Genomic DNA, 17250 nt, shown 5'->3' on the forward strand with positions numbered 1-17250 from the left:
CCCTAAAAATAATTGATTTTAGGCACAAAATAAAATTCGAATCAAATTAAATCTATAAATCATAGAACTCATGATGAGGAACAAACCCCTAAAAAATCCGGCGAAAATGGCCATGAAAAATGGCCTCCAAGTGAAAAATGAGGTAAAAAATGAGTCGTAATTCATTCATCGTCTTAATTAATAATTTTCCCGAGTTAGACGGAGCGGGATACGTATTTTCTTTTTGAATTATATTTATGAAAGTAAATAACTCGTAATTTCTTGTAATTGTTAATTTTTAGGAAAATAATAATTAAACGTCAATTTTTGCAATTTTCTCGGGATTTTTAAATTTTTAAAATTTTTAAGGGCATCCTTACTCCGTCTTGGACTCGGGAATTTGAAAATTAAAATACGCGTTTTATGAGGTGAAAATTAGGTGTCAACAATTGCCCCTTCGAAGTTCAAGGATGGCAAGGCCATCCTTGAGCTACGAATTTGACAAACCTAATTTTTACCGAATAATAGAAATTACAGCTTTCTTTGCGCAAAATTTCAAAAGTATGGCCGGACCCCGGTTTCTGGGCTTCCTACATATCTCAGGCTAAATGAGAATTCAGGCCGTTTGTAGTTCTGACTCTATGAGGACTATGAAATAAAGAGTTTTCTTTAAACTATCCCGAGGTGTCCCGAGATAATTATAGGAATATGGCCGAGCCTCGAAACTTGAGTAGCCTACATATCCCTGGCTTTGGGAATCAGGCCAATTGTAGTTCGACTCGATAGCCCGAAAAGGAATATCCCTTTATGTGGGAATCCCTTTGGCTATTTCCGGTTGAAAATCCGAACCGGAGGCGGTTTTTGGAAAGGACTTATTAGTGTTGATGCTTGAAGTGATCTCCAATCTCTGGTGTAGAAAGCTTGACTCTCGTACACGATTTTTGACCGGTTGCCCAAGAAAAAGTTCCACGTATGCTCCGCATGTTTTGAATCCGGCTTTTGCTTCCATCTTCGGTAGCTTCTAGCTCATTTCCAAATGCTGAGTCCTGCGTGTTAGTCTTTTGAAAATTTTGATTTTAATGTAGTCATACCTGAATGGCATTTTGCCATTTTGTTGACATTGAAGTCATCTTCCAACATTATGTCCGTCTTTTTGCAAATGCTTGTCCGTCTTCTTTCTTTTCTCCTGTAAGTGTGTGTTTTTTGTGTATTTTGTTCTGAAAAAATGATCTACTCTGGATAATAATCACGATACTTTGACCGGCTCTTTTTTCGTCATTTTCAGATGTTTTCATCGTTCAATGATAACTTCTGTTGGGATCTGGGTCGGGCTATACCGCATTTTGCGAACCTACACACCCCAGTCCGGTTGTCATTTTCGTAAGCAAGATGTCACTAATGAAAACCATGTTTTCAAGTGCGGGGTCATTTTTGTTTCTTATGACATCCGCCACCCTCGAAAATTTGGACTCACATCATTTTCACATATTGCGATGACTGTCCAAATCTGTGTGTCGATGTCCCGTTATCCTCATACGAAGCTTGCGGTATACCAGTTCGGGAACACATCACTTATAGTAAAAAATACCCAAATGTAGATTGCACATCAGAGTGCAGTATCATATTCCTTTCATGATGACTACTAACCTCTGTGTCCAGAATTACAACATTTAGTCAGAATTTTCAAGTTAACTACTGCATATTCAAGTGCGGAGCCTTTTCTCATGACTACCACTATCCCTGAACCATGATTACGTTAACTTGAAATAGACTGCAATAGCGACCGCAAATCTTGATGTAGGAATCACATTCGTATTTCAACGATTGCGGACATCAACCTCGGAATTATGCTACCTATTTTTGGCTATATATATGGATGACGACTCAGCCCCTTCGGCACGTAGTCGTTTAATCCATATCGTCATTTTGAGGAATGAAGCTTACCTCGGTGGCAAGACTTACACTTTCCTTTTTTGACTCCGGGGAAGAATACCCGCCCGTCGACAGGGTTCACATCTTCCAAAAGGACTAGACTCGATTGTGAATAACGGCATTTCAATACCGATATCAACGCGTCATTTTAAATTTTTAGATTTTTGGACGTCCACTCAGCCAATGTATCAAGGCAAGCCATGCGACGTCTAGGCGGGGTCTCAATACCTTGATACAAAAGTTATTTTTTAGTGAAAACCCAGCTTCTGATACCGTGATTATATCTTCCAGTAGTCTTTTAAATTTTTTTCCTTTTTTGTAAAAAAATCTTTGTGCTCTACAAAATGAACAAACTTATCAGCGTAAAGGAAACTTTACTTAGGGAGGGCTTCGTTACCCTTTCGTACACTCTTTTGCGCCGCTATTCCTTGACGCTTCTTCTTCACTTGGCTTGTTGTCGTTACCCTATTTTAAACATTCTAGCAAACGAGTTAGTGTAAAACATCCATGCTTGTTTGTTCCTGCATCCACAGAAAAATTTGTCAGTTTCCTATATGGTCGACCGCTCTCCCTGCGCATGGACTTCTTCCGTTCATATTTTGGCAGGAAAGGATGCTCATTTTCCTTAAAATCTTTTATTTTCTAGCAGAGCTAAAAAAAAAAAAGTTTTTTTGCGATGATTTTGGAAAATATGTATATTTTTTAGTACATTATATGTTTTTGAAAATAATATTTTATATACGCCCCTTTTAATGTCATGACATTAGTTACTTAAACAAAATCTTCCGCCTCCTTCCTCCTCGATCTTGACTTGTGAAATTTTTGAATCCCTTTCGAAAATTTTGCCCCAGTTTGTATACATCTTTATACCAACTCGAATTTCGCTATGTCGAAGGAATTTTTGAGACCCTCTCAAAAATTTTGCCCCAGTGTAAGTGTGTACTTGTCATTTCTTGATTTCACCGCGCTTGAGGAATTTTTGAGATCCTTCTCAAAAATTCTGCCCCAGTGTAGAAATTTTAATCAGTCCGTTCCTTAGAACTGATATATTTAAAGAATTTTTTAGGTCCTCTCAAAAATTCTGCCCCAGTTTCCTTGTGGGGTTACCTTTATCTTTCTCTTGCTAAATCATTTCTGAGGTTTCCTAAGGTTTATTGGGAATTTTGTTTGGAATGACCGAGCTCGGGAGAGCGCCTACGTATCCCGTTTCGGGAATCAGGTCGAAACGTAGTTCGGGGTAAACATATTGGAATTTTTTTTTGTGAGACCGAACTCAAAAGAGCGCCTACGTATCCCAAATGGGAATCAGGTCATAACGTAGTTCAAAATACATAATTTTGGATTTTTGGGTTAAAGCGACCGAGCTTGGAAAAGCGCCTACGTATCCCCTTATAAGTATAGGGAATCAGGTCCTTGCGTAGTTCGTACATAATTTTGGATTTGGTTTTTTCTAAGAAAAAATGCAAAATTACAAGCAAAGGGAATGCAACTAAAGAAAACCTAAACTATGGAAACTCTAAATCCTCGCAGTTGTCTTCTTCTTCACACGTAGTATCTCTTGATGGCATCTGAATTTATTGCTCTTGGTCACTCTTGACCATCCATTTCAGCAAAGTACCACTGCTCCTCCTCCCGATAGTACCTTTCGCACCATATAGGGCCCTTGCCAGTTTGGTGCGAACTTTCCTTTGTATTCTTCTTGATTAGGGAATATTCGTTTGAGCACCAATTGCCCGATTTGAAAAACCCTAGTTCTCACATGCTTGTTGAAAGCTCGCGCCATTCTTTGTTGGTATAGTTGACCATGGCAAACAACAATCATCCTCTTTTCATCTATCAGAGCCAGTTGCTCATACCTCTTGCGGATCCATTCCGCATCGTCCAACTCAGCTTCTTGTATTATTCGAAGTGAAGGGATTTCTACTTCGGCTGGTATTACTGCTTCAGTGCCATACACCAACAAGTATGGAGTGGCCCCAGTTGAAGTTCTGGCAGTAGTGCGATATCCCAGTAATGCATAAGGCAATTGTTCATGCCAGTCTTTGTAGTTATCAATCATCTTTCGGAGGATTTTCTTGATGTTTTTGTTGGCGGCTTCTACAGCTCCATTCATTTGTGGCCGGTATGCGGTTGAATTTCGGTGAGTGATTCGGAACTGCGCACACATGTCTTTCATCAAGTGGCTATTCAGATTAGCCCCATTGTCTGTTATGATTGATTCTGGGATGCCAAATCGACATATGATGTTGTTGCGCACAAAATCTGTGACCACTTTCTTTGTTACTGATGAATAAGATGTTGCTTCCACCCACTTGGTGAAGTAGTCTATGGCGACCAAAATGAAACGGTGTTTGTTTGACGCAGCTGGCTCAATTGGTCCTATGACATCCATGCCCCAAGCGGCGAATGGCCAAGGTGACGTCATAGCATTCAGTTCTGTTGGAGGAACCTTTATCAAATCTCCATGAATCTGACACTTGTGGCATTTCTGGACAAATTTGCTACAATCATTCTCCATGGTCATCCAGTAATAACCTGTTCTTAAGATTTTCTTTGCTAGCACGAACCCATTCATGTGAGGCCCACAGGTTCCAGCATGCACTTCTTCAATCAATTTTGTAGCTTCAACAGAGTCAACACATCTAAGCAATCCCAAATCTGGAGTTCTTTTGTACAGGACATTCTTGTTGAGGAAGAAACCATTCGCTAACTTCCTGATAGTCCTCTTCTGATTTAAGGTGATTCCTTCGGGATATTCTCCTTTCTCCAAGAACATTTTAATGTCAACGTACCAAGGTTTTCCATCAGTCTCTGCCTCTACAAAAGCACAGTGGGCTGGTTGATCTCTGATTTCAATTTTGACAGGATCAATGTATCTACTGTCGGGATGCTGAATCATGGATGCTATTGTTGCCAATGCATCAGCAAACTCATTTTGGGTTCTTGGTATGTGTTTGAACTTGACTTCTTGGAACCGATCTTCCAATCTTTGCACAAGTCCAACATACGGTATGATCTTTTCATTTTTGGTGGCCCACTCTCCTCGAACCTGATGAATTAGCAAATTCGAGTCGCCAATTACCTGAAGATCTTTCACATCCATGTCGAGGGCTAAACGTAGACCCAAGATACATGCTTCGTATTCAGCCATGTTGTTGGTGCAATTGAAGCTCAACTTGGCCGCCACTGGATAATATTGGCCCGAGTCTGAAACCAAGACGGCTCCGATTCCTGATCCTTTAAAGTTGACCGCTCCATCAAAGTATACTTTCCATCCTGACTCATCTTCACTTTCTTCGCCTTCAATTGTCATTATTTCTTCATCCGGGAAGTAAGTCCACAAAGGTACGGGATTGTCATCTACCGGACTTCCCGCTAGTAAGTCTGCCAGTGCTTGCCCTTTAACTGCTTTCTGCGCGACGTATTGAATGTCGAACTCACTTAATAGCATTTTCCATTTGGCCAACTTCCCTATGGGCATAGGCTGGCGAAAGATGTACCTTAGTGGATCCATTCTTGAGATCAAATGGGTCGTGTATGCAGCCATATAATGTCTCAACTTCTGAGATACCCAGGTTAGAGCGCAACACGTCTTTTCCACCAAGGAATATCTAGATTCACAGGGTGTGAACTTCTTACTGATGTAATAGATGGCTCTCTCTTTCTTGCCTGTTTCGTCATTTTGTGCCAACATGCATCCAAAAGCATTTTCTGATACTGACATGTATAGCAGCAAAGGACTTCCCGGCCTTGGCGGGACCAAAACGGGTGGATTTGACAGGTATCTTTTGATTGTGTCAAAGGCTTTCTGACAGTCCTCCGTCCATTTAGTTGGAGCATCTTTCTTGAGGAGTTTGAGGATTGGTTCTATGATTACTGTGGACTGGGCGATGAAGCGTCCAATGTAATTCAACCTTCCTAAGAAACTCATGACCTCTTTCTTTGTTCTTGGCGGTGGTAGTTCTTGGATTGCTTTGATCTTGGTGGGATCTAACTCAATACCACGACGACTGACTATGAATCCTAGTAATTTTCCAGCAGGCACTCCAAATGCGCATTTTGCAGGATTCAACTTCAAATCGTACTTGCGGAGTCTGTCAAAGAATCTTCTTAAATGTTCGAGGTGGTCCTCACCCACTCGGGATTTGATGACGACATCATCCACATATACCTCAATCTCTCTATGCATCATATCATGAAAGATGGCGGTCATCGCCCTCATGTAAGTAGCGCCGGCATTCTTGAGTCCAAAAGGCATTACCCGATAATGATACACTCCCCATGGTGTGATGAATGCCGTCTTTTGAGCATCTTCTTCATCCATCAATATCTGATGATAGCCCGCGTAACAATCCACAAAAGATTGCACCTCATGCTTGGCGCAGTTATCAATGAGTATGTGAATGTTCGGGAGTGGAAAATTATCCTTTGGGCTAGCGCGGTTAAGATCACGGTAGTCCACACAAATCCTTATTTTCCCATCTTTCTTTGGTACCGGGACTATGTTTGCCAACCATGTCGGGTACGGTGTCACCTCAACAACCCCCGACTGAATCTGTTTTTCTACTTCTTCTTTAATTCGGATGCTGACATCAGGCTTAGGCTGCCTGATTTTCTATTTTACCGGGGCAAATCCTTCAAGGATCGGCAACCTATGGGCAACAATGTTCGTACTCAAACCCGGCATATCGGCGTATGACCAAGCGAAAACATCTTCATACTCTTTCAGAAAACTCGATACCCTTCTTTCTCGGCTTTTCGTCAAATGCACACTTATTCTAGTTTCCCGAACCAACTCTTCATTTCCTAGATTAACTCCTCTTTTTTCCTCTAGGTTTAGCGTTGGTCTGTTCTCGTATTCTTCTTCGACATCTATCAACCCTTTCGGTTCAGTTATCTCTTCTTCTTGATCGTCATTTTGTTCGTCGTCATTTTTACTTGTTTCGTAACATGTCATGACATTATTTGTGGCCTCTGTATTATTACTGTAAAACAAAATAACACGGTTATTAATCATGTAAAAGCAATTTTAATTACGTATATATATATATATATATATATATATATATATATATATATATATATATATATATATATATATATATATATATATATATATATATATATATATATATATATATATATAGGTATAGTAAAACGATTTTGTCTTTATTATAAACTTTGAGGCGTTTTCATTGAAATTTAAAAGAGTGATACAAACTGTGGTCCTGACTCGGAATGGAACATCGAGCCATTTCCGTTATTAAACAACACGTAAATAAAACATGAAAAGGCGATAAGCCGGGCCTCAAAGCCGACTTTCGCCATTTTTTTTTAAAAATGAGCATTCTTTCTACCGCAGAGTGAACAACGGGGTAGAAGTCCATCCACTTGTTGTCTCTCCTGGTTCAGCATGGCGAATCTCTAATGCTTCAAAGCATTCTTCAATGATGGTTGCGCATTCTTCTTCCCAAAACAACGTCCTTAAACCCTCTTCTGGATCCTCGCTGTTGTGACCCAATGGGCATGCTGTGAAGGACTGGTATAGATGAGGGAACGACTTTCTCATTTCAACGGGACCTCTTGGCCCATATTCTGCTTCTTCTTCTTCTTCTGCCTCACATGGCTCGTATCCAACCCCAAATCGATACTTCCCATGTTTGATACTCACTGGTTCTCTGATTCCTTGTAAGTTCTTTCCCAGACCTTTCCCGGGTTCAAACCCACTCCTTATCATAGTTGTAGCAACCATTTTATAGACCAGTGGCATAGGGATATCTTCATCATCTCCCCTACGATCTATCATGGCTAGCTCAACAGTGTGAAAATCAGCACCAACTGGTGATTTCTCTATGACTGGTACAGAGTTATCCGGATAGTTGTGGACACTTCCTTTGCCGTGAATCACGACTTCTTGATCATCCCATATGAATTTGAGAGACTGGTGTAACGAAGATGCTACAACTCCGGCGGCGTGCAACCATGGTCGGCCCAACAATAGGTTGTAGCTTGTTTTGATGTCCATGATGACGAACTCCACTACGAACTCCGCGGGGCCCATTTGTATGTGTAGATCTATTTCTCCAATTGGGTCGCTGGTTGCGCCATCATAAGCTTTTACATTGGTTCGACTCTGACGGATCTTGCCAATATCATACCCGAGTTGTTTCAGAGTCGTCACAGGGCATACATTCAACCCAGCTCCTCCATCAATCAGTACTTGAGGGATAATCTTGTCACGGCATTTGACTGTTATGTGCAGGGCTTTATTGTGGGACTTCCCTTCCTTTGGTAATTCATCATCAGAAAATGATAGCCTATGTGCTCGCACAACATACCCCACAATTTCGGCCAATGTTTCACTTGTAGTGCCGGCGGGCACTTGGACTTCATCCAAAGCTTTCATCAAGGCCAAGCGATGTTGAGATGAACTGAGTAGCAATGACATTACCGATATCCTGGCAGGAGTCTTATGCAGGTGCTCAACAATCGAATAATCCTTGACTGGCATTTGCCTCCAGAAGTTTTCAGCTTCGCCTTCGGTGATTGGTCTTTTCTGAGGGTTTTCGCGACGTGGCGCTTCGAGCACAGGTTCTTCTGGGGCATAACACCTTCCTGACCTGGTCATACCCTGAACCACAACAGCTATCTCTTTTTCTTTATTGATCATCATTTGGTGCGGTGGTTTGATCACAAAGGGTGCATTCTCAATTGATCCTGATGTTTTGAGTATGAATGGCTCGTTATGAATTCGAGCGACTGTTGAGGGATATTTGAGCACGAAAGGCTCTCTTTTGGCTATAGCAGATGTCTCAGATTTCTTTGTCAAAGGGCTTAACACTTCTTTTCGCTCTTGTAAAGACAACGAGGCGACGGTGCTTTCTAACCCTTCAATATCTGGACGAATTATCGCAGGGCTCTCTTCCCATTCATCACCTCTTTCTATCATGTGAATTTGGTTTCCTCCATGCTTTGGGAGCGGATTTGTGTCCACATTTGGAGGTGTTGGTTCTAGGATAAGCTCATGATTGTCAATCATATCTTGTAGTTTGTGCCTTAGGTTTATGCAATATTCGGTGGCATGGCCAACTTGGTTAGAATGATAGGCGCAAGTGAAATCTGGCCTGTACCATCGATCCGTGGGATTAGCAGGTTTTGGTGGAACAACGCTTATTCGCCCGGCATCTCTTAGCTTGGCAAATAAACTTGTCCTTGATTCTGGCAAAGGAGTGAATGCTCTCATAGGTTTCTTTTGGGGTGCCTCATAGTTTGCTGGTGGAGGCTGGTTTTGGAAAGTCTGGTTTTGTGGAGCTTGGTTATTGGGTGCTGGCATTCGATAATTTGGTCGTGGAGCTCGGTTGCTTGGTGCTGGTATTTGATAATTTGGTTGTGGAGCTTGGTAGCCGGGTTGTGCGTAGCACACAGACATTGGGCTATATTGGGGTGAAGTGGTTATATAGTTGGTTGGTGGAGGTGATTGGTAGTTATCTGGATTTTTGTGGGTCATCTCTTTTCCTTGGCTTTTTGGGCTAGTAGTTCTAGAAACATAGGCTATATCTTCTCTTTTCTTTTTGCCACCTGTGGCGCCAGACGCACCTGATCTATTTAGTACACTAACAATCCTGCCGGTCTTGAGGCCATCTTCGATATCTTCCCCAACGGCGACTAAATCTGCAAAGGAACTCCCTTTCATAGTTATCATTTTGTCAAAGCAATCAGCTTCTTGGTACCGTATGAATGCGGCTACCAGCTCAGCTTCAGTCATAGGTGGTTGCACACGCGCCGCTTCGTCTCTCCAGCGACTAGCATATTCTCGGTAGGTTTCAGTCGATTTCTGACGAATTTTCTCCAATGAGAAGCGATCAGGCACATTTTTCACATTGAAGCGGAATCTTTCCATGAATGAACTTGCCATTTCTTCCCATGTTTTCCATCGGCTAATGTCTTGAGAGATAAACCATTCCATAGTTGTTCCTGCCAGACTTCGACTAAACAACCTCATGAGCAAAGCTTCATTTCCACCATTTCCAACCAACTGGTCGCAATAAGCCCTCAAGTGGGCTCTGGGATTGCCCGACCCATTAAAGTGATCAAATTTGGGAATTTTGAAGCCTTCTGGTAGACCCAGGTCTAGATGTATGCACAAATCGAGTATCTTAACCCCTCTTTCTTTTAGAGCCATGTTCCAGTTCACCAATTTTCTTCCCCATTTCCTTTTCGATCTTGTCTATTCTTGCTTCAAAGAACATTTCCATGTTCTCCAATTCTGGCAAAGAGTCAATATGGGTGACATGGTCTTGAAAAGTGACATTTGGTTGTACGGGATGGATCACAGGAACTCCTGTTGCCCGAGGGGCTTGATAAGCATTTGCGTTTGTAGCGTGAGCAGGTGTTTGAAAAGCTGGGGTTTGGTGGGAGGAATTCCCCACATGGGTGGTATTTCGGCGTAGTGGAGTTTGAAAAGTAGCCCCAGTCTGGGTTTGAGGGAAATGGTCAGGAATTGGTAAATCCAAATTTGGGAAAGTGGGTGGAGGTCTCCTAGCCTCAGCATTAGTAGCATTTTCTTTTTCGGCCCTCAGGCGGTCCGCTTCTTCTCTAGCTTCAGCCAATTGTCTCATCAGCAGGCTAACAACCTCTTCCAAAGGCATTCCAGCTATGTCAGCTGTTGGGGTACCTTCGACTAAAGCATTTATGTTCGGTGGTGGAGTTTCAGGCATGTTTTCTTCTTGAGGGTTTAAGGACGCTGCGGCAGCTTTTGATCGAGTAACTGGTGCCAGCGAATCGACCCCTATCTATAAGAGAAAACAACTCAAAAGCTCCCAAGTTAGCGTTAGATTTAAGCACGAAACACAAAATATCACGTTGTTTGCAGTTTATAGCACATAGAGTCATACATTTTATTTCAACTCTTGATTGATTCACATTCCAAGGGTATTTTGGTCTTTTTGTATTTTTGGGAATATTGATTTTTCGGTAAGTGGTTTGTATGGTTGATTTGCTTCTACCCATCCTATACTAAGGGGGATTTAGATTTTTATTATAAAAGGACCGAGTCTTAAATAGACTGCCTACGTATCCCACCAAAGGGAAATCAGGTCCATCCGTAGTTCAAGCATACACAGAAAAGGTTTTTTCCTATGCTACCCGAAACTTAGTTTTTCTACCCTGACCAGGCCTTAAGTAGGCTTCCCACGTATCCCCAACGGGACATCAGGTCGGCGTGGTTCCGTTTACATAAAAAGGAAAGGGATACTCTATCTTATTGAAAGCAGTAAAGGGATACTTATGTTTTTCTACCCAACCATACTAAGCAAGTCTTCATTGTCTTCTTTATCTTCATCTTCTATCCTTGTCCTCCCGCGACAATCCAAACATGACCTTCATTCACGAGGCGTTCCAGCTCAAGCTTGAAATTCACACATTCTTCAATGTCGTGGCCGGGGCGGCCATGGTGATACACACAAACCCTTTCTTTTGGAGATCCTGGGTGACCCTGATAGGTTTGTGGCACTGCTCTTATCTTCTTCACGCTACATAGTAGGGAGTGGATCCTGGCGTATGACTCTTCGAATTTGGAAAAGTCGCTTCTCCAGAACCTAACCTTTGATATCCTTTCTGGATGATTTCTTCCTTGGTCATGAGTCAGGAGAGAGTGGGGCCCCCACAGTTGGCTAATTCTCCCTTGGTCAATCCATTGGATAAGCTTCCTTTCCAATGCTCCACACTCATTGGCGGTATGTCCTGACTGACTTCGGTGGTAGAGGCATTTTCTGTAAATCATAGAAGGAGCGCATGGTGGCAACAGATTTGGGCTTTGTGCGTACACTCCAAAGCTTCCCAAAGTCTCCAAGAGTTCTTGTTTTGACAACTCTACTGGTGTACCCCAATTGTGTGATCTTGTGCCTTTAAGAACAATTGTGCATGAAACAGGAGGTTCCTCGAGCTGAGATTCGCGCGGGTCTCCATAGACTTTCAGATTGGGGATAAGTAGTTCGTCGTCTCCATATGGTATGGGGTCAAGCCCTTCTTGTTGATTGAGCGGGACATAACTCCCAAGTGGAGCTTCAGGTGTCTTTCCCTATTTTACCCGATTGGCAGGGTGTTGCTTTGTTAGTTCCTCAACATAAGCTAGGAGAGTTTCTGCTTCTTTCATTTTTTCATTGGCCGCCTTAGTGGTTTGTACAACCTCTTTCATTCTAGCAGTGGCTAGGGCCATTCTATCGTCCCATTGTCGGTTTTTCTCACTTGTTGCTTCCATGTTCTCATCGTCACTGACTAGGTTGACGTAAGGTGAAGTTGCACTCATGCTGTCTGGAGTCTCCATTTCCTATTAGCAAATCAACCTTTTAAAAGTGGAGCTAAATTTGTTTTAGGGGTTATTTTCTTGGTTTTTCTTTTTGGGTAGTGACCGGAATGTGGACCAATCAAGAGTTTCAACAATATATATGATTTTCACACAAAGCAATTTATATCAAATAAGCATTTAGATAATATATAATTCGCTTTCCTATACCTCGTTGCTCCGAGGCTACTAGCGTATGAAGCAAAATTGTGCCATATGTAAAACAAATGTATTGTTCCCAAAAATAAAAATCCCAGTGCTTTTCATTAATAGTATTTTCCCAAGTGGGATTACAAGGCTTTTTAAAGTAAATGCAATAATCAGAAAAAGTCCACTCCACGGACAGAAATCTGCTCTCTATCATCTCGCGCCTTCTTGGCCCTTCGAAGGGCGGTCTGAATGGCTACATGGGCTGGCATCAATGCTGTCCCAATCCATTGACCCCTCTGATCGTCAGTCAATGACGTCCCCGTATCTATGGCTTCCTTAACAAAAGTGTCAAGCCATTCCAAGCTCTTCAATGAAGCGTCTGCCTCGTCAAAACTCTCAATTATCTTTTGGTCATATTCTATCTCTGCTTAGTGATCCATTTCTCTTCCTTCTATTCGTCGTTTCATTCTTCTAACTTGAATTGCATTCGCGGCTTCCCTATCCTCGGGAAATTTGTACAGATATGGTCCTGGAGTGGCAGTACCAGCTATCTCAGCCCTAAGCCACTCGTAGTAATTTTCATCATGACTTGGATTGTTTGGATCCTTATCCAACTTATCTTCCCTTATCACATTCTTCCAATCTTTCTGAGCATCTTTTATACCTTCGATACGACCTTCTTCATAATCTCGTACAAACTCTCCCATATTACCCACATTTGGAATAACCTGTCTCATACCAAACTGTCTAAGTACTCTCAATGGTGCGTAGGGTCTGATTCCCCTAATGCCCATAAGTGGTAGATATGGACGCCTACGGCTCTTAACACAAACAGTCTTGGAATGAAAATTAGGTACCCTCCACCTGATATGTTCTTCTCTCAGTCTGGAAAAGATGTGAGCCCATCCTTTTTTATCTTGAACCCCACAAGGCATAGCAGCGACTCCCAAATCATCCTCTCTCAGGGCCGGATCTCGGCGGGTAGATAAACCGCTCTTATCTAAATGCTTAAGTATCCACCATTGGACTAAGAGGTTGCAACCTTGGAAATAATAATAATGGTTGCGGCATTTTTCCATAGCTCGGTATATATATCGATAGGATAATAGGGATGATGTCAAAATATTTGGTAAGCCCATTTGTTGTAACTCCCCTAAGAACAACATGGGCAACAAAGACAACTCGGGTATCAATAGCTAGGGAGGCATTTAGTGGAAATACCATGGTTCCCAGTAGACAAGTGATAAAGGCTAGTGTTTGGTTAGCTTCCCAGGATTGGGGTGAGGAAAACTCAAGGATGTGGTTCTCGTACCCCTGTTTGGATGAATACCTCCCATATAACTCTCTAAAGGCTATAGTGGGTCCCTGTGCCCAATCGGCTTTGTTGACAGCAAACATGTCTTTGATTTCTTTTGGGGTAGGTTTGTGAGGGATAAGGATATTTTGAGCTAATTTCTTTTTGGATCTGTTAGCACTTCCTACGCTTTCCAAGACATCTCTAATCTCTTCTAAAGTGGGAGTCATCTCTATCTCTCCAAATCTGAACACCATTCTGTCGTTGTCCCAATAACCGGTAATGATCTCTAGCAGACCCGGATCCCCAGTCATATCCATCAACGAAGGTAGATGCCCTATACAACCCTTTATCTCTTTCTTCTGATCATTAGTCAAACCTTTCCACCATATCACTAAACCTGGTGGTGGACCCACAACCATATCAAACTGCACATCAGGAGACATCTGCAAGACAAAACACTATTAGTTCCCCGCCCCCAGGAACAACAATTTATTTCACACATGGCACAATAATGCTTCCAAATAGCAAATAGTGGGATGCAGTGTCTTCAGGTTTTTACACCATCTGAACACAGTAAGGTGTCTTTCCTGTCCGATTCAGGTAGGTCTGAGATACCCAAACCGGTCTATGGTTAGCATGCGCTATATCAGTAGGGATTTGGTTTCGCTCTACGCTAATTATTCTAGAGTGGTTTTCAAGCGAATGACACAGGTTACCCAAGCGGACAAGCTGGGGGTGGGCTCTCTAAGGCTGTGGGATGACCGCATGCCCACTCGACCTTAGAGACCTCCAAAGAATATATTAAAGGTTTTTTAGTGAAGGTATGACCGCAGCTCATCCCGCGTCGTCATCCTTTAGAAAAAATGTAAAATAAATGCCAGGAGTGGCGGAGTATGCATGCATGAATGACAGTTATATTTTGCGAAAATTTAAACACATAAACAATTTATATCACTTAAACAATTTATATCATACAAACACACAAATAATTGGAACCCTTATGGTTAGAACCTTAAATTGTCCCCAGCGGAGTCGCCATCTATAGCGGTTCTATTTTTTTTCCGATTCGTATTTGCACTTGCCTCATTTAAAAAGGAAAGTGTCCCGGGGAAGTACGGTTGTCAATCGTACCGAAAAAAGGAAAAAATATACTTCTACGTAATGGTGCTCTAAATGGACTTATTTTTAGAGTCGCCACCTAATTTTTAGGAAATTAGGAAAACTAGTTCGAAAAGGGTTCATTTAAAACAATTAAATTTTAAAAGAATCCTAATCTAACCAAAGTATGGGTAAGGGTTCTGGTGATCCCCCGGGGAAGGTGTTAGGTACCTCGGTATTAAGAATCCGTAAAATACGGTTGACCTACGGGTTCTAATAGTGTGTCTGTGTAAATATAAATTGGTTGTGATAAAAATAGTTTTGTTACATTTTCGCAAAGGAAAATTAGTCATTTATGCAAAAATACCACGTTTCAAGAATCAAAAGTGGTAAAATTTTGCCCAAAATTGGGCGTTTAGGGTGTCGGACTAGAACACTTAGGCTAATACCCGAAGGCTCTTAGCCTAAGTAGGACTCTACGTAAGTCCACCCAAAAAAATAGTTTTGAAAAAATATTTTTTAGTATAGAAAATATAAGAAAATAATTTAGGCATACTATTATAGTCCATATAATATTCTATATATATAGTCCATTTTTATTCTATGCTTTTTTAGTCAAATTTTATTTTTTAGTCTAAGTCTAAATAATCATAATTAGTCCACAAGTTTTGAATTTGTCCAAATCAGTCCACATGTCATAAGTCCATAGTTTTCATAAATGTTCAAATCGAGTCCCAAATTTTACAAAATCGGCAATTTTTAGTCCTTTTAATCAAATCAGTCCCAATTTGCATTAATGTCTCAAAATTAGTCTTGATTTTTGTAGTAAAATTCATTTTTTGGCGACTTTAAAATACGACAATCTCATAAGGGTTCCAATTGACATAATAAGACGTTAACGGGTTTAGGATGGACCAAATAGACACGGGTATGCATGGACATTAGTACATATCCAAATTTAAAAGTAAATAATGAAATGTAAAGACATAAAGATTACAAAGCCCCAAAAAATGTATTATAAATTTATCGGACTAGGCCCATTAACAATAACTAAACAGTAAACGGTTATCAAGATCAAAACTGGGGGATGGGCCCAACAGTTGGCCCAACCCTCCTTCCTTCTCTTTCCCTTCCATTTTTCTAAGTGTTGAGGCACAATATACCCCCATATACCATCAGTATACTTATGGGAAATGAAGAGCAAAACCTCTTAAAGGCATGCCCTTCAAAATACAACACAATTCTTAACTAAAAAGAAGACTCCACACATCACATTTGCATCACATGAGCTCACAAAAAAAAAAATATATATCTAGATGGCAAAACGAGACTAACTCCCCGCATTCCTGTGTTCTAACTCAAGACATGGGCTAGTGGACACACAACAAGAGTGAAAATATCAGCAAGACCCCATATTTATGCAATTTTAGGTAAGGTACAAACAAGGCAGTGGCAGGCTGAGAAAAGGGACACACAAGGCCAAAGTTGGATCACTTAAAGCTTTGAAGAGGTTCATGACACTCATCCTAGGTCAGTCAAGAGTTTTAATAGGTAGGCACCTTGCTATATAAACTGGAAATGCACATTATTTGTCAAATTTTTCCAGAATTAAAAAGTCTATATCATGGCACCAAAAAAATGTAATGATCTTAACCAAGGGTCAATCTTATAAGCTAGGTCACTTGGAGCAAACAAATATAGGAAAACAGGTCACATAGATAGGGGTTGAGGTCCGAAATGGCGTGTTCAACATACAGAATCATTTTCAGGTCTTAAGATAGGCAGAAGCAGACAGAGGAATGCATAATGCTAACATAGACATTCAAGACGCACAGTCAAGCAAAGGTTAAAACCACAAAAGCACAGAAACAGCCTATCCTGGCATCATACAAGTCATCCCTAAGTCTAGAACATGTGTTCAAGTGTAGTCTCCAGTCCAAATACACAACACACAAGCACATAGCCAAGTTAGGAAAATATAGGCAGTGTTTCAAAGTTTCGGCCAGGTTTTAAAACAATTCAGAAGTTCTCAGAAATGCAGGGTTCATGATTTCTATCCTAGGCCAAAGAACTGATGTTCAGGATAGGGTCAAGTTCAAACACATAGCATATAAGCTTATCTGTAAGATAGTGCAGATAATGCAAGGTCCAAACCATATTTTCAACAATACAAAGGACCTCAAATGGTATAAAAAGGGACATAATACAAGTTCCCAGGTTAATGCCAAGATTCAGGTGTCAAGTCTCAAGTCATGGGACATATGGATAATACACAAGTATTGACAATAGCAAACATAGGCAGAAGACAATCACAGGATCCAAATTTACATCCCAATGTTCAGAACAAACAACTTAGAATTGAACTCCTCTAAAAAAACTCATTTTTTAGTTAAACCTAGATTTCTAGCTGGTTTTAGAGACATAGAAAATTGCAAAATTCAAACAAGTGCTA

At 41.1% G+C, this 17250-nt stretch overlaps 1 protein-coding gene across 1 annotated transcript; it reads right to left on the reverse strand.

Moving 5' to 3' along the window:
- Nucleotides 1-3453: 3453 nt before the first annotated feature.
- On the reverse strand, nt 3454-9877 carry LOC132061889 (uncharacterized). The gene is given in 4 exon segments (XM_059454570.1): nt 3454-3522; nt 3524-6526; nt 6653-6896; nt 7269-9877. Coding segments are annotated over 4 exon segments (5925 nt in total).
- Between the last annotated feature and the right edge of the window lie 7373 nt (nt 9878-17250).

The sequence above is a fragment of the Lycium ferocissimum genome, chromosome 7, assembly GCF_029784015.1.
Source record: "Lycium ferocissimum isolate CSIRO_LF1 chromosome 7, AGI_CSIRO_Lferr_CH_V1, whole genome shotgun sequence".
NCBI lineage: Eukaryota > Viridiplantae > Streptophyta > Magnoliopsida > Solanales > Solanaceae > Lycium > Lycium ferocissimum.